This window comes from Aspergillus aculeatus (genome assembly GCF_001890905.1).
Source record: "Aspergillus aculeatus ATCC 16872 unplaced genomic scaffold ASPACscaffold_6, whole genome shotgun sequence".
NCBI lineage: Eukaryota > Fungi > Ascomycota > Eurotiomycetes > Eurotiales > Aspergillaceae > Aspergillus > Aspergillus aculeatus.
The window spans coordinates 805,122-824,746 of record NW_017962981.1 but is presented as its reverse complement, the minus strand read 5'-3'; the positions used below and the strand labels follow the sequence as shown (position 1 = coordinate 824,746).

Here is a 19,625-nt window from a genome sequence, read left to right as displayed (position 1 = left end):
AATAAGCTATATTCGAATGATGTATATCCTACTACAATTACGAGACGTCAAGAAGATAAGCGATTTCTGGATTATATGACGTCGCATAGAGTCTAGGACATAACCAGGTTCCTTGCAGTCTAAGTTAGTCCATCCCTTGGCTGCGCTAGACTGAAACGACGTAATGAGAGACTAGTGGTTTGGGGCATGCCAGCCAGAAGAATTTCCTCTGGGATGTTCTAACTAATAAGCCTCCATTTCCTTGCGGCGCGACGGGGTCACCGGGGCAACGGACGGGGCGTTGGACGACTTGGGAGTTGGAAGACTGCATCATCCATGGTTCTGTGGGTGGGAAGCGTGGAGCAATTCAAGAGTCGGTACGTACTTAAGTTGGTCTAGTCTAGATAGGAGCAGTAGTCTATAGATATTGTTGTATAGACTAGAGGGTGGTAGTAGTAGATGCATTCCCCTGCAGCCAATTTATATTAACTTGTGCGACATTGATTAGTTCCTGGTGTTTGCGCCTCATCCGATCTGGTCGGGCCCGAATCGATCGCTGATCCCATCCTTCTTCTCCTTCTTTCTACTTCTCTTTTTGTTTCTCTTCTCCATTCCTCCTGCCCCCCCATCGTCGCCCACTTGACACTAACTAAAACACACGCCTATAATCTCGTCTTCGACGCGCCCTTGAGGGACTATTGGCGCTCCAGACCCGGGACTCTTGGCCGAGCCAGTGAGTAACCCCCCTCTCGATGCCTGTGCGCGCCCAGATGGACTGACGGATTGCTTGACTGTCTGGCATCGGAATGTAGGCGCATTCTCCTCCCACCACGCACTCGATCCTCCGCCCCCGCCGCTGAAGGAAACAATTCCAGGCAGCCCGCGGCCTTCGACAGGCGACCCGTTCGCTGTTCTTATCTAGTCAAAAGAGAGAGCCCTTTCCTCACGCGAAAGCGAGATGGCATCTTTCATCACCACAATGTCTGTCCCCGTCACCACCAATTCCTCCTCCTCTTCTTCTTCCTCTTCATTTGCTGCCCCGCCGACTCCGACCTCTTCCCGGCGCCCTCTCCCTCCCCTCCCTCTCGTCCCTTCAGTCTACCACAACACCGTCCATACTTCCCGCGCTCCTCTCTCTGAACCCCCCTCTTACTTGTCACCGGCGGTGTTCGCGCTGAAAAATGATCCCTGTGGACTGACACCTCCCAGCAATGCTCGCACTCGCGCGCCCTTCAAGCCGCGGTCGGCAGCCAAAGGCACCACCAGCTACCAACTGAGACAATTTGCGGAAGCGACGCTCGGCAGCGGCAGTCTGCGCAAGGCCGTGAAACTGCCCGAGGGCGAGGACTTGAATGAATGGTTGGCCGTGAATGGTGTGTTTTTGTAACAAATCAACTGAACGCCGAATGTGTATGCCACAAGCGTGTTGTCCACGTGCTGATCCATCTATGTTGTTACCTTCGTCCCCGCAGTTGTCGACTTCTACAATCAGATCAACCTACTGTACGGCGCGATCACAGAGTTCTGCTCGCCTCAATCATGTCCGGAGATGAAAGCGACCGATGAGTATGCGAAATCCGAGTTTCCCAGGTGGTATATATGTCCCTCAGAGCTGACAAGGATTCGTGAACCAGGTTCGAGTACCTCTGGCAGGACTCGGAGAACTTCAAGCGCCCGACGAAGATGTCTGCGCCCGAGTATATCGAACATCTGATGAGCTGGGTGCAAAGCAGCGTCGATAACGAACAGATCTTCCCCAGCAGGCTCGGTACGTGATGCCCCAACGGGGGGCGGATGGGTTCACCCGGTTCTGGCTACAGCCGCTACAGCACTCTACAAGCTATAACATTGGTGGTGGTGGCCGGTGCTAACATTTGATAACTGCAGGTGTTCCCTTCCCCAAAGCGTTCCCCAGTCTGGTGCGACAGATCTACAAGCGTATGTACCGAGTGTATGCGCACATTTACTGCCACCACTATCCCGTGGTGGTGCATCTCGGCCTGGAACCCCACCTGAACACCAGCTTCAAACACTACGTGCTGTTCATCGACGAGCATCGCTTGGCAAGCGGGAAGGATTTCTGGGGGCCTCTGGGCGACCTGGTGGATAGTATGCTGCGGAGTGACTGATTTGCGGCTGACAGGCGAACACACGAGAGGATGAAGGATGACGGGACTAGGGCGTTTGGGCGTGGAGGCATTCGTAAAAGGGAACATTTAAAGAAGGTCGTAGAGGCCGTCCGGCGTTTTTGTTTCGTTCTTGATGAAGGTATTGAGTTGATGGGCATTGCAGTTGCCGCTGTTCGATGTTTGTATGCGAATGAAAGCAGTAAGCAGTAAGCAGTATCTCTTTTGTCTGGTGTAGTTATGAGTAGTACGAGAGGGAAAGAAGAATAGCCGAAAACCCGGCGTGTGCGGGAACTCACGTGACCGCCCTAGCCGGCAGGAACTGAACCTGGCCCCGAACCTCGAGACGCCATCACCAAACGCAAGTCAGTCAGTCTCCATCGACGAACACAGACGTCTTCTCGCATCTCCTCCCCCTCCACTCCCCCGGTTCGCCCAGGTCCTCCTTCCCACCGATCACCATGTTCTCCGTTCGTCTCGCCCGCGTCGGCCTCCGTGCCTCCGCCCAGCAGTTCACCGTGCCTCGCACTGCCGCTCTCAACGGTCTTCGCACCTATGCCACCCCGGCCCAGGAGGTCAAGCCCCCGGTGTCTCTGTTCGGCGTTGACGGCACCTATGCCACTGCTCTGGTATGCACACATCACACTCAGCACGGTTCTTCCTGGGGTGGTGGTTCAATTCGTTGCTGTGGTGTCTTCCCTCCGCACTCGGTCCAATGGGTGTGCGCGCGCGGGCTGCTCCAATCCGTCTTGTCTCTCCATTCAAACGCAAGATCAGCTTTCCTACACCATGGGAAGATACCACAACCAGACCTATACAACAACTCGAACTGAGACGAGACGGAAAGCGAGCAAGGGCACACAAGACACCAGCAACAATTGGGCGCACCAACACCAGCCCTTGTTCAAACCATCCACAGAAAAAGCCTCCCCCTCGAAGGAAATAGAAAGCGATATATCCGGCTAACTCAAATCTTTTTCATTGCTGCTTATAGTACACCGCCTCGGCCAAGTCCGCCGCTCTGGAGCAGACCGCCAAGGCCCTGGGCAACCTGAGCCAGACCCTCAAGGCCGACCGCAAGCTGATCGAGATCCTGAACGCCCCGACCCTCACCGTCTCCGACAAGCAGCAGATCATCGCCGAGCTGCAGAAGGTGGCCGGCGGCGCCGACAAGGCCGAGATCATCAAGAACTTCTTGGCCACCCTGGCCGAGAACAACCGCCTGGGTCTGCTGGAGGGCGTCTGCGAGAAGTTCGCGACCCTCATGGGCGCCCACCGTGGTGAGGTCGAGCTGAGCATCACCAGTGCTCAGGTAGGTTGCCCTTACTTCCTGGAACAATTCCATAAGGCACTTTACTCACACAAAACCGAACAGGAGCTCGACACCAAGACCCTCAACCGTCTCGAGAAGGCCGTCTCCAAGTCCGAGTTCAGCCAGGGCAAGAAGCTCAAGGTTGTCTCCAAGGTGAGCCCTTCCCCGTATCTTCAATCTCGACAATAAAAGCTCTACCTAAAAACGGACACCTGACTAACAACGGAAACAGGTCAACCCCGACCTCCTCGGCGGCCTCGTCGTCGAAATCGGTGACCGCACCATTGACCTCAGCGTTTCCTCCAAGATCGCTAAGCTCAACAAGGCCCTCACCGATGCTCTGTAAATTTCTTTTGCTTTTTTTTTCCGGCAAAAAGAAAATAAATTATGTTTGTTGATGGAAGCAATGAAACGGTCTCTTCCATCAGTATAACTATACTCCCTCATCCCCCACCCCACCCGCTCACACACACCCCCTCTATTGTCTCACTTCTCCTTTATCCATCATATAAATGTATCCTAAACCTCAATTACGCTACTTTTCTTTGAACTTTTTTTTCGAGGGGGAGAGTAGAGGGGGGATGATCGGTTAGTAGTGGGGTTTGGCTTTGGTTCTGGAGGTGTTGATTTGCTGTAGATGTAGGTGTGAAATGTATACCAGAAAGTAAGAGGTGTGCACCCGACGATGGTGGAGTATGATGTTGAGGTGTAGATGTATGTAGATGCAATTGTGGAGTCTACTTCGATATCAGGAGGCTTAACCAATTGCATCAGTCTTCCGATGCTGGAAGGATGTTGGTGAAGTCAGAGATGAGACATACTTGCACCATTACACAGTAGTACATGTGTATAGCTGGCAGGGAGGGGAGGATCCGATCCGGGGGCAAGTAATCCGGAGGAGGTATTGCAGAATCGCTGGCTGCGGATGGTCCGCGTCTTCAATGTACTTTACTGTACAGGATGTAGTACAGCTATATAGTCAGCGAGGCCCCTGCTCTTGGGTTGAAGAACGGGACTTTGGGGTTTGACCACTAGTCTAAGGTAAACATGTGTAGCTGGTTTGCGTGCTCGAATCTTGGTTTCTTGGTTTCTTGGGTTTTTTTGTTGAAGTTAAGCGGGGGTTGGTTCTACATAGATATAATGCATTTGACTCTCTTGTGAGGATCCCGCCGAGGCTGGACGATTTCGGGCTCGGGGGTGGTTCGGTTGGTGATATTATATTATCAGATGGTAGACATTGAAGTAGAGGTCAAGGTGTTGGTTAGAGCTATTGTAAACCCTACAATAAGCCAGAGAATGACGAGAAACAAGCCACGGAACAATACAGGCGATGAATGTATATTCACAGCAAGCAGTCCGAATGAGGGGTCATAGCTTCATTGCATATGCAGCAGTTCAGCTTGGAAAGGGGAAAAAAAGAAAAAAAACATAAAAAGACAATCTTCCTTCATGCTTTCGAAATGATCACCGCTTTAAAATCAACAACATCACTACCCATCTAACACACATTCGGAAATAAACATCTGTCTAACTTTGTACTAGATTCCAGTCCACGTCGACTTCATCTCTCTCTCATTCAAATGTCATCTTTCCATAAAATTCAATGCCCGTTGGGGGCGCGGTCTGCCTGCGCCTCAAATTCATCCTCGTACGCTCCAATCGAAGCTTGGCTTCTTACGCGCTGCAGCTGACTCTCCACATATTTGTGAACATGCTCGTTTTGGAGGTCGGTGTCGACTTTCCGGTTGTTGTCGTCCTCGTCGAGGGCAGTCTCAGGAGCCGGGGTCTCGCGTCCAGAGAGAGTGGACTCGAAGTCGCTGCGGTTGCCGATTGAGCGGGTCGTGGAAGAGCGGCGAACGCTGGGACGACGGCTGCCGCGTGGGCGAGAGAATCGAGTGAAGACGTCGTCGAAGTAGTGCGAGGCTGCTGCGTGGGGAGTGCGGGGGGTTTGTGGGAGACGGCAGTTGATACTAATAGCACTGTTAGCCAGGAACAATAGACAGACAGAAATATGACGTGTGACAAACCCTGTATCGTGGATGACCTTGGCAATGAGTCCAGTCCATCCGCACTGGTGAGACGCTCCAAGACCACGGCCGGTGTCTCCGTCGAAGAACTCATGGAACCACATATAGTCCTTCCAGTGCTCGTCAAAGTCGAGGAGGTCGGATCCGTTGTGTACCGCCCGGCGGCCTTCGTCGTTGCGGGCGAACAGGTGCTGCAGCCGGTGCTGAATCTCTTCGGCAATGTGTCCGAGATGCATGTACTCGCCGGAGCCTGTGGGACACTCGATCTTGAACGAATCGCCATAGAACATGTAGAAGCGTAGCAAAGACTCGATGAGCAGGAAGTTGACACACAACCAGATCGGCCCGCGCCAGTTGCTGTTACCTCCGAACAGCCCACTGTCGGAGTCTCCTGGAACATAGCTGACTCGGAATGTCTGACCGTTGACATCCATCGAATAGGGGTGTTCTCCATGATACTTGGACATCGATCGAATGCCGTGCTCCGACAGAAACTCGGTCTCGTCCAGCATGCGCTTGAGAATTTTCTCCAGGCGGTCCTTGCTCACCAACGCTAGAAGAAGTCGCTCGTCTTTGCCGCGGTGCTTCATGCTTGCAATGTTGCGCTCGGCCACATCTTGGCGGTTCTCAACGAACCATTCCAAACGCTTCTTGAAAGATGGGAACTTGTTGATCAACTCTGGCTCAAGTGTGAGGACGGCATAAAGAGGGATCAAGCCGACCAAAGACCGCACAGGTAGCTGCTGGGTCCATGGGTCACCGTAGGAGATCGCATCGTAATAGAAACTATACATCGTAAGCAATTATTCGAATTGTTGGGCATCGGACCACTGACCCATCTTCCTCGTTCCAGAGGGACGATTCCTGACCTCCTGACCGGAAAGTCATGGCATCACTAATCAGAATGAAGTGCTCGAAGAATTTGGAGGCAACTAGACCTCTATCAGCACATAAGTAGCTCAATATAGAGAGTGAGATCACTCACTGTCTTCGTAAATTCTCCGATGCTTGGCCAGCTCCAACGCGATGTTCAACATGCACAAGCAGTAGAAGGCCATCCACCCTGTGCTATCGGCCTGCTCCAGCACACCGCCGGTGGGGAGAGGCTCGGAGCGGTTGAAGAGGCCGATGTTGTCCAGCCCCAAAAAGCCGCCCTCAAAGACGTTCTTACCGTCTGAATCCTTTCGGTTGACCCACCATGTGAAGTTTAGCAACAGCTTCTGGAACACCCGCTCCAAGAAATCAAGGTCCTGCCGTCCATACATCTTACGCTCAATCTTGAAGACTCGGAACGTAGCCCAAGCATGAACAGGAGGGTTCACATCACCAAAGTTCCACTCGTAGGCTGCCAGCTGACCGTTGGGATGCATGTACCACTCGCGAGTGAGGATGTCCAGCTGCTTTTTCGCAAATTCCGGGTCGATCATTGCAAGTGGAATGCAGTGGAACGCAGTATCCCACGCAGCGAAGAATGGGTATTCCCACGAATCGGGCATCGAAAGGATATCCTCCATGTACAAGTGTTTCCACTGTTGGTTTCGAACGTGCTTCCTACCGGGAGGAGGTGGGATCATCGCAGGATCGCCATTAGCCCACTGGTCCCAGACGAAATGGTAAAACTGCTTGTTCCACATCATTCCGGAGAAAGCTTGCCGCTGAATGTTCCGCAAGTCATCGCTCATGGGCAAAGGACTGATATGGTAGTAAAAGTCATCGGCCTCATTTCTGCGCTGGTCGATCACATCATCCAGCACTTCTTCGTCGATGAACGGTTCCAGGCGCCGAGAGAACCGGAAACGAACGACCACGCATTCGCCGGGAGGAACACCCTCGCCCTCATCAAAGGCATACCAGGCGGCAAACTTGGTACCCTTGTTATCGGGATTGACTGCACCCTTCTCACCGTTGATAATGTGACGATGAAAGGCGTCCTTGACGTAGGGCTGATCATTCTTGGTGTTCCAAAGAAATTCGTTATTGGTCTCGTTCTCGGTGAACAGCAGCTTAGGAACCACATCTTCCTCCCCAGTCACAGACGGAGAAGGAGAGAACCGGACATAGCGCTCGCCGAGTTTGTGGTGTTTGGTCTTCGCGATCAGAGGATAAGCTTTCTCCACGGACGGCTTCTCGTTCTTCTCCTCATACCCCCATGACCAGGTGTTGCGGAACCACACATGCGGGATGATGTGCAAGTGTGCTGGCTCAGGGCCTCGATTGTAGGCGATAATGCGGAACAAGAGTTCTTCCTCATCGTCGTCCTCTTTCGCAGTCTCAATGAAGATATCCCAGTAACGGTTCTCATCGAAGGCATCAGTATCGAGGATCTGGTACTCGCGGTCACTTTTACCGCGTCGTGCGTTCTCCTCAGCAAGCTCCTGGTAGGGGAACTTCTTCTGGGGGTACTTGTAGAGGAATTTCATGTAAGAGTGCTATGCGCGTGGTCGGATTAGAAACCAGACCGAAGTCAAATCCACGCCGTGGAACTAGAAGGGTCTTACTGTCGGAGTGTTATCGAGGTGGAAATGGGCCTCCTTGACACTCTCGCCGTGGTTTCCCTGGGGATTGGACAAACCGAACAGACGCTCCTTCAAGAAGTCGCTAAAATCAAAGGTGAGCGAAGTTTACTACAGACGTGGACCGGACCCCACATACTCTTTGCCGTTCCAAAAAGCAAAAGCGATGTTTTGCAAGCTGTGGGTATCGGACACACCGGCGATACCGTCCTCACCCCAGCGGTAAGTTCGGGACCGCGCATGGTCGTGGGAAAAGTCTACAGCGGATGAGAGCGATCAGTCATGAGTGGTATAATCAGCATAGGAGCGCAACTTACAGCTCCAAGCATCTCCATTCTCACTGAAAGTGTAGAAAAAAAGATATTCCGTCAGCGATGGTTCAACTGATGCCATTGATGCATCTTGCAGCGAAATGCACGAAAGAGTAACGCTTACGAGTAATCTTCGCGAACTGCGGGGCGGCAGGAGAAATGAGGTCATTGCGTCAGTTCATGTGAAATCTCCCAGCCTCCAGATAGAAGGAAAGAGCATACCAGTAGCCCATTGTCTCTCAGCGACGTAGGGACCCCAGCGTTTCCAGTAGCGAGTTCGCTCGCGATCTTCCTTGAGTCGTTGCTCCTCGCGGGATTCGTACGAATGCTTGTCGATGAGGACCATGGTGACGCCGATCGAACGCCCTTCGGGTAGTAGATAAGAGAATCTACCACGGGAGGGAGAATGACAGTTACGAACAACGAAGGAGAGAGTGAGATGGAGAGAGAAAAGAAAAAGGAAAAGAAGACGAAAGAAGGAGGAACAGGTGAGGGGAAGGGGAACGAGGAGAAAAGATGACGGAGTCGGAGTAAGTAAGTTAGTTAGTCTAGGGTAGAAAGAGAGAGAGCGAGAGAAAGGAAGATGATGAGGGGAGGGGCAGCAACACAACCAAAGAAACAGGGAATCCTTCCGGGAGCTCAACGAGCTAGAAGACTAGCTGAACCTGATATTAATTAACTAGACTACGGTACCGACTAACTACAGAGTAGGTAGCTATCATTCATGCTGCACGACAACACAGAGCATGAGAGGCGAGTGAAGGAGCCAATGGATTCGGTGATACGAGACTGGCGATAGCAGAGTCTGCTTGCTATGGTCTGGACCCTCGCTCGGACGCCTCTTTGGCGCTTTTCTGGGGTTTCGCCCGCGTTTTCCCTGGTTGGGGCAGAGCAGCACTGACATCATCGCCATCAGGGGCGTGCACCAGAATTCCACAGAAGAATGCAAATTGAGAAGTGTGATGAAAAAAAAAAGATTGATGAGATTGATGAGATTGACTCTGCATTGCTCCGTCCAGAGTTACACTCACCATCTACTCAGCATTAGTTATTATCAATACGAACAGGATTCGCCATTTGCGGTTAGCAGACTCAACAGCATATTGCCGAAGTTGAGAGTAGATAAACCCCTCATGAGAATGACTCGACCAGGCTGCCAGTCTCAAAATCACCGGCAAACGATCAAGATCTTTTCTTGTCGGGTCTGACTGACACTCCGTGGATCGGTCCTGAGTGCTCCGTTCTCTCCATTGCAATCACGGCCCGGACGATTTCAAAGCTAGCCGTGACGATCAACGGAACGCCGTTGGGAAGAATATCCGCACGAAAAGAAAGGCATTTCTGCCCATCAATCGTGACCTTGGCAACATAGAACCGAATTAGGGCGATGAGGCACCATCGAGCAATATTAGGGCCGTTGGAAAACGACCCATTCACATCTAGCAGAGAAATACTTCTGTCAAGCGCTCCTGTCGCGGTAGGAGATGGATGGATCGGCACTGTCGGTCGGGTCGGGCACGGCACTCGATCGACATTGACATGAGCCACTCGAGGAGGATTCTTCTCTTCCATTGACTGCTCATCCAGCACTGCACAGCAAAGCACAGATAATTTGGGCACAGAGGAAGAGATCCTTTCTGGACTCACATTCCCTGAGGGATCAATCGATCGGATGCTGTGCAACAAACAGTCGGGCTAAAAATAGCCCATCGAGGGGGCGACTTAGTGCGTTACCCTAAGACAAACACAGCAGCCCGCAGCGTCTTCTTCACTCTCATTTCATCTCCACAAAACACTCGAAATGTTCAAGAAACAACCCGCTCATGAAATAATCCACTTCTTGAATATCAGAATATGATAATGGAACATGTTACGCCACAGAAGAATGACAAAACACCCCTTCACCCACTAGACCCGTGGGATCGTGGCATGCACGCTCAACTCGGCCACCGACGCTACCCAGCGCGAAAAAGACTCGAGCAACAAAAGCTGTGCACCGACATCTGCTCGATCCTCCCATGCGATGAGGTATGCGCGAGTGTGGGAACACGATGACCGGTGCAAACAAACAGAAAGGCAAAGGATGAGAATTGAAGAAGGAGAGAAAAAAAAAAAAAAAAAAAAAAAAACAAAAACCGATTTCTCCCAAACATGCTCGCCTGATAAGGATATATAAAATATTGTAGCAGTGAAGTCGAAGCCCATCAAATTCTCCTGTCCTTGAAACCATAACCCAGATTATATGCTAATGTGCCAACGCTGGCCCGCCTACATGCCGTTATGAACTGCGGCCTTGGCTGCGTCGCAGCTGTTCATCACCGCTGGAGTATTGTGCTGAATCGGTGGGCGACGACGACGCTGATGTGTTTCCTGATCAGCAACGATGGCTGTTAGCGATGTTGTTATCGGCGAGATCAAACGGCGAAACTCGATTTACCTGAGCCTCCGTAGAACCGACCGTCTCTTTGCGCCGCAGGGTTTCTGGCCTCCATAATCACCGACTGTCGAGCTTTGAGGCGTTCTTCGGCTTCGCGAATCTTGGCTTGAAGTTGTTCGAGTTCGCGGGTCTGGATCATCATCTGCAGCTTCCTGGTAAAGTTGCTCTATCAGCTCATGCGATCGTCTGGTGACCTGCCAACAAAGGCCCGGCCCAGAATGGGTCTCAAGATGAATATTCGAGGAGAGTGGGAGTGGAACCTACTTTTGGTCGATGGTCTGTGAGAGATGATTGACATCGGTGTCCAGAGAGAAGGCGCTATCCAGCGCGGTTGAAAAGGCCTGTGCCATGGTCCTGCCATGTCTTGGTCAACGCCCACATCTAAGAACGGAGGGGAGGAGCGCAAAGGAGTACGAACGACTGAGGGCGACCGCTGGGCTTCCATTCTTGCTCCGAGTCCGATGACATTTTTGATGGTTGTGATAAGAGTGATCGGTTGATCCGTTGGGCGTTGGGGAAGAGCGGGATACGAGAAAACTGTGGCAACTGGAAGGTCGGTATGGCGGGAGAAGTGAGGAAAAAAGGAGTATGCGAAACGCAACAGGCTGAGAGGCTCAGAGGGGAGTTATTTGGGAGCGCGCGCGTCTTTAGCGGAACAGGGGGTGTTGGAAGTGGATATGATAGCACGGACGGGGTGGGCCTTACGCCTTAAATTATGGGGGGGAGGGGGAGATTAGGAGGAGAAAAGAGGAGTGGAAGAAGAGGCGAAGAACAAAAGAATTTCTCCAACGGGAGAGTGCTATGGACACAGACGGTAAGTGAGACTGAGTTTAAATTAACACATAGAATAGTCGGTCAGATTGCAAGCGCTTGCTGTCTCTACCAACTATAAGCCAGGAAGGAGGGGGGAAGGACCACTTTTGAGTTATCAGAGACAGAGTAGGTAAGTTAGTGAGTGCTCATAACCTGGTTACAATTAAGTAGTTGACAGGGGCACACAGCACGATCGGCGGAATGACGATGGCTGGCGCTGGGAGGGGGTCCAAGAGGCGATCTGATGCAAAGACCCTCTCTGCGTGTGGATTCCTGGTATTGGTTATTGGTGGTGGTGCATGCAAGATTCTCCCAGGGTGGGCTGGATATTCATCCATTCATCCAAGTCCATAGCAAGCAAGAGGAGGAGTCACTTGGTCTTCAAGGAGGGTGGAAGTGCACTGTTGAATCGGATAAGTTTAGCTTAGGTCTAGTCCGTAGTCCCGTCTGCACCGGTACCGGTAGTTACTGAGGTGGGCAAATAGTCCTGTTGCTCTTGGCCACTAGTAACTCTCGACCATCTGGTTGGTGAGTATTATTATTTTAGTTTCATTATTGCTCCGTCCTTTTTACTGTGATGGAGATTTCCCCTGAAACTATGGAGGATTGTACCCGCTCGGTACCTTTCACGTGACCCGTGCCCCTCCCCCTAACTCCATCCTCGCCAGAGCTTTTCGTACTGCCACCCACCCTATGGGTTAAATGCCACCGCCACAAGCCTCTTAACTTAGCACTATCCACTTGGATTTCCAACTATCAGCGTATAGCACTGGGGTTGACACCGGTCAAACGCGGAGTTGACTGCATGTGTATGATGATCGTTCTCAATATTCCCATCTTGTCACTTCTGTCCGTATAAATAACTTCTCATAGTGGTTTTGTTATGAGAAAGTTCTCCGGCGACTTCAACCCCCGCCAGCCCCTTTCGCCAGCCATGCTCGCACAGCTGCTGCTGCTGCTGCACCTGGCAAGGAGAAGAACATCGACTTTGGCATATGGTGGCTTTTTTGAACTTGACAGCCCCTTTCAACCTCGAGATTGACACCGCTAGACCCTCAGTTGAGTAAACTCATGCCAGACCGTGTAAATCCGGACGTTGTTGGATGGTGGTAGATTGGTGAATATCAAGGTAGACTCCCAATACTGTATAGTTATTTCACCCAAAAAGACACAGTACCTCAAACGAGGCCAACAGCAGCCGCTGTGGTGGTCATCAAGCCTCGTACCAGTCTATCCACCACCGTACCAAAAATAAGAGTCAAGTTTGGAGAGGATGGAGCAGGTTTGGGCCCACGGGCATAATATGGTTGAAATAAGAATACAAGTCGAAACATACTGTGGCACCTCTCACTGCGCTCTTGACTTGGAGTCTACTGGCTCTGCTAGCAGCAGTTGCTTGACGAATGGCTGCGGCCAGTATTGTTGACCAGAGAGTTCAGGGCACTCCTATGATGCCTCTGGGCCGCTTCTGTGGTGACTGAGATCTGCGACTTTCGCTTCTCATACAAACTCTAAGCCCTTTGATCTTTGGCAGATTCTCCGATCATAGGCAGTAAGCGAAATTGTTCAGGCTTCGAAGTCGTAGGGTGGCGGCTGAGATGCGATAGAAATCCAGCACACTGACCTGTAATTCACACAAGGTCAATACTTATTGAGGATAGGATGCACTTCAATCTGACACGGCGATTTTTCTAGTTTCATGCTAAGCACGGTTGGATCTGTTCGATATGGAATGTTATTGGAGTATGCGTGGTAGCATGGATCCACCTAGTGTTGTCTCACATTCGATAGATGTATCTTTCAGCCTCAAGCTCGCAGAAGCCTCTTAATCACTAAGACTTCACTTTATCTCAGATGAGTCCATAGAGCTTCAAGCAGCGACCTACCACATTTGATATGAGCCCAAAGCAGGCCAGAATTGTCTTTGATCAAGGTGTTTAAAAACGCTGGACTGCGTTTATGGTATGGGACGACGTGCATATTGCTGAAGACCACTTTTCAACTTAGCTGAACTCATACAAAGAAAGCCCAGCCCAGACAGTAATGCAGATATTAGCCGCGAGCGGCTCTTCCGGCACAGAAGCTTATCAAATTTCAAGCATCTTTTGAGAGACATCCTGTATAGCGCTCAATCTGAGCGATACGCCAAGATATTTCAGCTGGCATAATGCACAAAGGCAACTTGAGCTGACCAAGAATTTCGACCATGGGAGTCAGAGAAGGCAAAGTTCTTTGGGTGAGAGCTATTTGATAGACTACCTAGTACTTATTATTCCGTGTTGAAGCATGTGCTTTTTATCTACCCGAGTGAGTACAATCCAGCCCAGAGTCCCGGGCTGGGCCGACGCTAGCATCACACAGCCGGCGCTACTAAGCCCAGGCCAGGTACCGTCCACTGCTCTGCTATTCTAGAATTACTACAGATTACGGTGTATTGACTGGAGGAATCATGATGCTGTTTGGTTCGTTTGTATGAGAAAGTATTCAGATGAAACAGGATTTCGGTTCAGAGCACACTATCTCATAGCCCCTGATAAGAGACTGGCACGGTGCCATGTTCCTCATTCTGATACAGTACTCAATATGCCGTACTGGAAAGGAGGGAAGAGTGTTAAGAGCGCCCTTCCCAGGTCAGATGTTAGGCCAGAAAGAAAAATAAGCCGAATCTCTGCGACTGGGCATAGTGACCTTGTCAAACCTGAAAGGTGGCAGGTTGCCGTGACAATAGGTATAATAAATCAACAACTGCTGAATACGGTTTGTTCCGACTTCCTCCATTCCGTGTCCCACGTGACTCGCAGGCCTTTTCCGGATCGGTCGCGGGAGAAAGGGTGAGGTGATGAAGGAGCCCAGCAGTGAAAGACAGACAGACTCCCCTGGGGGGGAAAACGCAACATCGCGACGAGAACTAATTCCATCCTATCCTATCCACACCTCCCTCCCCTCGACCCCCATCCCATCATCCCATCCCATCCCATCCCATCCCATCCCATCCCATCCCATCCTACCCATCCATCCATCCATCCCCGTTCCTTTTTGATCCACCATCGTTGTCATCCCTTTTTTCTCTCCAAATCCATTTTGGGTACCTCTTCCCATAACGATACTCCAATTTTTCCCAATTGTCTACCGTTTCCTCCCACCCCGCGTCACCCATCTTGACACGGTCGCGTTTTTCCCGTCTCTGATTTTCTGCCTAATTTTTCGACTCCCCCTTCCCTTTTTTTTTTGCGCGGATGGTCTAAACCCGCACCTCTAATCCTTCCCTTCCAGTTCCGCACACGCGACCTTGTCGGCCTGATTTTCAAGGCACGAACGTCCATCTGGGTTCGGTACCACCCACCGAGCGTCCTCTATTGCAGGGCTAAGCTACAAAGCGGTTGACGCTGAACGTTTGGATTAACTTACCGGGCCAAGCGTCTCGCAACGAACTCTTTTACCACCGTGGCCCCTATTCCAAAATCCCTCTCCCCCGGCGGCCGATCTGACGGGCAATGGGGGATGCCTCCTCTATCTGCTTACACCCCCTTTGAGTCGCTCCTCTTTTTCCAGTCCCTCGCTGCCTTAGATGCTCGACCCGCGAGTTTCGCGACCATCTCCGATGTTCTTCGCAATAATCCATTCATTCGCCAGAATGCCGCGTTTGATGCCGGGAGACTCGCCCCGGAGGCCCTCGAGGACCTCTATACGACGTTGGTGAGGGAAGGTGTCGACTCGATCGGTGTCGTCGCGGCTCATGAGTCAAATGGTCGCCATGCTGAGAGTCCGATTAACCCGAAAAAACGGAAGATTACGAGCCCACAGCCAGATGGGTCGTCCGAAAAAGGGTTGAGCCACACCAGCCTAATGCCAACCCTGGTATCGCACTTGTACGCTAGGTATAAGGAGCTTGTGACGAGGGAAATTAGGAACGATGAGAAGAGATACACGGAGATCCGAAACGAGATTGAACTGTTGCAGAAGGAAGAACGCGAAGCACAGCCGGAGTCCATTGTGCGCCCGCCGCCGCAGCCAGTTGCACCCCCGAAGCAAGAACATGCGCCGGAACCAATGGACTTGGATGTGAAGGAAGAGAGACCGCCCCAGCAACCTATGCCCGCATCAATCCAGTCAAAGCCTCCGCCGCCGGTCGTGGATAGGGCGCAAGCACAGCCTGTGCCGCAATCCAAGGACTTGCAGCCGGATAAGCAACCACCAAAGACTATGCCTTACCTACCTCAAACGCCTTCACAACTCCCCAAGCAACCAGCAGGACAGTCGCTGAAAGAGCCGGTCAGACCGATTCAGCCGCAACCTCAACAACTGCAGCCAACGGTGCAACCACCTCCACCCATCCCACAGATGGCGACAGGCAGGCCACCTCAACCGCAGACACCAAATGGAAAGACCTTTCCGGCGCCGCAAGCCAACACCGTACCTCGGAATGTCCCCGCGAAAGCTGGTGCAGCCGGTGTGACATTCATGTCGCCGCAGGTACCACCCCCGAATATCACTTCCTCAAATCTCAGTGCTGGCAAACCGCCTGCTCCTATGCAGCCACAAATCGTACCCAAGGCTATCTCTACTCCGCAGCAATCCACCCCGGTTGACAAGCCTGCTGCTAAAGCAGGCGCACCGACCACAGCGTCCACTCCAATTCCTCAGCGTCTTCCACCACAGTCGAGTTTCCAGCAATGGTCCCTGCACCAACCTCCCCAGACACCTCAGCCTTCGCCTTCACTTATCAAGCCGAAGCCTGAGCCTTCGAACAACCCTCCTTTGGAGAGGCCTGTCCCACCGTTTCAGCAACCTATACCCAGTGTTGAGAGCAAGTTGGCTCAACAGGGTCAACCGCCCATACCCTTCCCTTCAACTCCGGGCCCAGTGCCCGCAGCAGCGTCCTCCCCAGCTTTGGGTGTCCCAGCTCCTGGCTTCCAGACTCCAGTAGGAACCGGCCGAGCTGCTTTGATCCCGGGTCCACCAGATTCACGTCCTTTGCGACCATCGGTTGACACCATTGGCTCACTCACGCCTTGGAAGAGGACTCCGCGTTTGAGTCTGAGCATACCCGAATCTCCCCGCTCGCCAGACCGACCACGTCCGGAGGAGATCAGTCCCATCAGCGAGAAGGCACCATCCCCGCCTGGATCTCGTGAAGCAACACCAGAAGAACCCGAGCCACGCCGTCTGAAACGCCGAACGGATCGCAAGGGCAATTCAACGAGCTCAGAGTCGAACCAGCCCGCCGTCGATGCCGATACAAAACCAGGATCGAAGAGGAAGGTGGACAAACTGACACCATCCACCGGAAAAGATCGAGATCGAAGCACGGCATCGTCAAGGAGTCGCGGGCGATCCGTCTTGTCGCGGGATGACGAGTCAACTACGGAAAGCGGGTCTCAGCCTAAGGTCAAGCACGAGATGCCTAGCACACCTGCTGGCGTACCTGAAATGGCAGAGCCGGAACGTCCGTCAATAAGTCGACCAGGCCGGGGGCGGCCAAAACGCAAGCGTGCCCCCAGCGAAGAAGCCGAACCTCCTCAGACTGAAGCCAGTCAGCTCACCCGTCTTGACCCGAATCAATCGACCCCTTATGTGTTGTGTGCGCGTAGTTTCCCAAGAACCGGTGCACCCATCATGAATGATGTCACCATGCACAAGCATGCTTCTATCTTCGCCAAGCCACTAGCAGAACGCGATGCTCCTGGCTATCGAGATCTTATCTATCGACCACAGGATCTGAAATCTATCAAATCAGTGATGTACCAGGGCAGTAAGGCTGTCGCTGCGGCTACGGAGGCTGCTAGCACACCTGCTGCCGATGGGGAGTCCCCGGCGCCCGGTACAGGTACTCCTTCCAAGAATGCGGTTTTGATGCTCCAGAAGACGGAGGATGTCATTCCTCCCAAAGGTATCGTCAACTCGGCCCAGCTTGAGAAGGAGCTGATCCGGATGTTTGCGAATGCCGTCATGTTCAACCCTGTTCCACAGCGGGGCTTTGGACCGGGCTTCCCTATGAGCAGCGATAGTGGCTCTCGAGCAAGCACGCAGGTTCCCGAGATCGACGAAGGAGGGATCATCAAAGACACGCTGGAGATGTTTGAGGATGTCGAGCAGGCCGTCACGCGATGGCGGGCGGCCGAGCGGACCGCCGACGAGCTGGCCAGCAAGAGCATCCTCTCACTTCGACGCGGCAGTGCAAGTGACCCCATGACGGACAGTGCAGATGAGATCAAAGGCTCATGAACTTTGTGCTGCGCTATTTTACGATTCCAAAGAAAATCTATGTAATGTTAGACCCAACGGAGAGATGTAGACTTCTTCTTCCAAGTGTGATATCATGTTGGCCTTCTTGTAATTCTATAATCATAAAGCTTTTGTGGGTTTGTTGACCCCCCTATATAGTCGTGGGAAACATATGCAGAAAAGAACGACAAGAAAATATTCATATACATCATGAGTTATGGATAGGTGTTGGCATCTGTGAAGATACCGCACAAATATCAAGCCGGCCCAGCAGGGATCATCGCCTGGCTCGGCTTCGTCCTGCCTAGGCCCTCCTTAGCGTAGAAATCCATCGGATACACGCCGCCATTGGCGGTGTCCCAGCTCTCCCTGATCCCCAGCGCAATCAAGGCCTCGTAGGGCGTCAGCAGCGGCCGCGGGAACGCATACCCCCAGTCGATACTCAACCGGGGGCAAGCGATCTGCACCCAGCACTCGACATCGGCCATGGCGCCCAACTTCCCGGGAAAGATCTCACTCAGCAGCAGATTGACAAACGGAATGTTTTTGGCCCGGAGATGATTCTCAATCATCGCCATGGTGTGGGGGTTACCCTGGCGGCCCAGGGCGCCCAGAATGATGCCCCACTTCTTGGCCGATTTCGCGGTCTGGATCGCGTCGCGGCGCAGGGTGTGCATCTCCTCGTGCTCGTAGCTCTCGCGCGAGAGCACGCGGGCGTAGGGGTCGTAGCGGTAGGCCGGGATCTCCGGGTTGTGGATCATGGCAGACTCGAGGTGGAAGCGGCCGTCGCCGAGGTAGAGGAGGTAGTCGACTTCCGCGGCGGCGAGGGTCGGCGACGTGCACCCCAGGATCTCGCCCTTGGAGAGCGGCGTGATCTGCGGGATGAGGACGCGGAATCCCGCGCGCTCGAGCACGGGCTTCAGGCCGTGCAGCGTCGCGTTGAACTGGATCGTGCCGACCATGGCGATGGTTTTGCCCGCCACAAAGTTGCGCTCGAGGGTCGCGAGCAGGTGCGTCGTGTCGATGCTGATGTCTACGAAGATGTAGAGGGTCTTGATCTGCGTCACGTCGACGGGGATCAGGCAGCTGTGCGCGTAGTGCACTAGTAGGTCGCATCCTAGTGCTCGCGCGGTGTAGTCGTCGATGCAGCATGCTCCGTATGTCACGTCGCCCATGATCAGGGTCTCGATTCCGGTGCAGAATTGGGTCAGGATGTCCGAGATGGTTGTCGCGAAGATGAGGAGGCCCTCGGGGAATTGCAGGGCCACGCGCTTGGCGCCCGAGGTGCGGATGCGGTGGATGGTCTTCGGGATCTCGAAGGAGTAGTTCTTGGGGAGCAAGGCGATCGCCGCTTGGATGTCGGGGTCTTCGAGGATCTCTGGCGGGACTTGGTTCAGGGTTCGCGGGGTGCGTCTTGGGGCGGCTGTTGCTTTTGTGATTAGTGGTGGATTTCTGGGTACGATTCTTCAGATGCGAGAGGGGGAGGGGGAGGGCGAGGGGCTCACCTTTCTGTATGCTCGTCGACTCGACATCCTGGTGGTTGCTGGATCCTTCCTTCTGTGCTTGGGCGTCGGCGGTGCGCCGTCCGACGAATCTCTTCTTGGGTTGTCGGAGCGGGGCACTCGATGTTGTTGGTTGATTCGGTGTGTCCTCCATGACGGGCGCAGTGTGTTAGAGCCAGTAATTGTGGTGTGTTGTTGCGAGTCGCGATAATTCCTATCGAACGATGGCTCGCATAGTGAGCTGAGGATAATTTAATTCTGACTAAGTGGGGGGTCACGGGCTTGGGTCGGCCTCTTCTCCGCATTTGCTCGGCGGGCGGAACATCATGATCATCATCATCCCTCCCCGGTCCCCCATCTTCTGGTTATAAGATACCTTA

The 19,625-nt window shown here is 52.8% G+C and overlaps 6 protein-coding genes across 6 annotated transcripts; 3 read left to right on the top strand and 3 right to left on the bottom strand.

Moving 5' to 3' along the window:
- Window positions 1-463: 463 nt before the first annotated feature.
- ASPACDRAFT_1899447 (Mob1/phocein family protein) lies at window positions 464-2,308 on the top strand. The gene is made up of 5 exons (XM_020198752.1): window positions 464-960; window positions 1,189-1,352; window positions 1,452-1,545; window positions 1,614-1,747; window positions 1,867-2,308. The coding sequence occupies exons 1-5, from the start codon at window positions 938-940 to the stop codon at window positions 2,106-2,108; spliced, it is 657 nt and encodes a 218-aa protein (XP_020057191.1). The 5' UTR covers window positions 464-937; the 3' UTR covers window positions 2,109-2,308.
- A 216-nt stretch (window positions 2,309-2,524) lies between these two features.
- On the top strand, window positions 2,525-3,914 carry ASPACDRAFT_77735 (F1F0 ATP synthase subunit 5). The gene is made up of 4 exons (XM_020205029.1): window positions 2,525-2,734; window positions 3,100-3,417; window positions 3,481-3,570; window positions 3,650-3,914. Exons 1-4 carry the CDS (start codon window positions 2,567-2,569, stop codon window positions 3,761-3,763), a joined length of 690 nt encoding a protein of 229 aa, XP_020057190.1. The 5' UTR covers window positions 2,525-2,566; the 3' UTR covers window positions 3,764-3,914.
- Window positions 3,915-5,017: 1,103 nt separating this feature from the next.
- On the bottom strand, window positions 5,018-8,614 carry ASPACDRAFT_59671 (uncharacterized protein; the record flags this gene model as incomplete). The annotated part of the gene is made up of 7 exons (XM_020203471.1): window positions 5,018-6,230; window positions 6,280-6,376; window positions 6,430-7,873; window positions 7,943-8,042; window positions 8,097-8,214; window positions 8,275-8,340; window positions 8,491-8,614. 7 exons carry the CDS (start codon window positions 8,612-8,614, stop codon window positions 5,018-5,020), a joined length of 3,162 nt encoding a protein of 1,053 aa, XP_020057189.1.
- A 1,932-nt stretch (window positions 8,615-10,546) lies between these two features.
- Window positions 10,547-11,173, bottom strand: ASPACDRAFT_77733 (uncharacterized protein; the record flags this gene model as incomplete). Its single annotated transcript, XM_020205028.1, has 4 exons — window positions 10,547-10,638; window positions 10,706-10,857; window positions 10,970-11,059; window positions 11,124-11,173. The coding sequence occupies 4 exons, from the start codon at window positions 11,171-11,173 to the stop codon at window positions 10,547-10,549; spliced, it is 384 nt and encodes a 127-aa protein (XP_020057188.1).
- Window positions 11,174-15,015: 3,842 nt separating this feature from the next.
- ASPACDRAFT_77729 (uncharacterized protein) lies at window positions 15,016-17,831 on the top strand. The gene has a single exon (XM_020205027.1). The coding sequence runs from the start codon at window positions 15,020-15,022 to the stop codon at window positions 17,741-17,743; it is 2,724 nt and encodes a 907-aa protein (XP_020057187.1). The 5' UTR covers window positions 15,016-15,019; the 3' UTR covers window positions 17,744-17,831.
- A 5-nt stretch (window positions 17,832-17,836) lies between these two features.
- On the bottom strand, window positions 17,837-19,468 carry dph1 (2-(3-amino-3-carboxypropyl)histidine synthase). Its single transcript, XM_020197910.1, has 2 exons — window positions 19,249-19,468; window positions 17,837-19,166 (listed from the first exon to the last, which is right to left on the bottom strand). The coding sequence occupies exons 1-2, from the start codon at window positions 19,397-19,399 to the stop codon at window positions 18,001-18,003; spliced, it is 1,317 nt and encodes a 438-aa protein (XP_020057186.1). The 5' UTR covers window positions 19,400-19,468; the 3' UTR covers window positions 17,837-18,000.
- Between the last annotated feature and the right edge of the window lie 157 nt (window positions 19,469-19,625).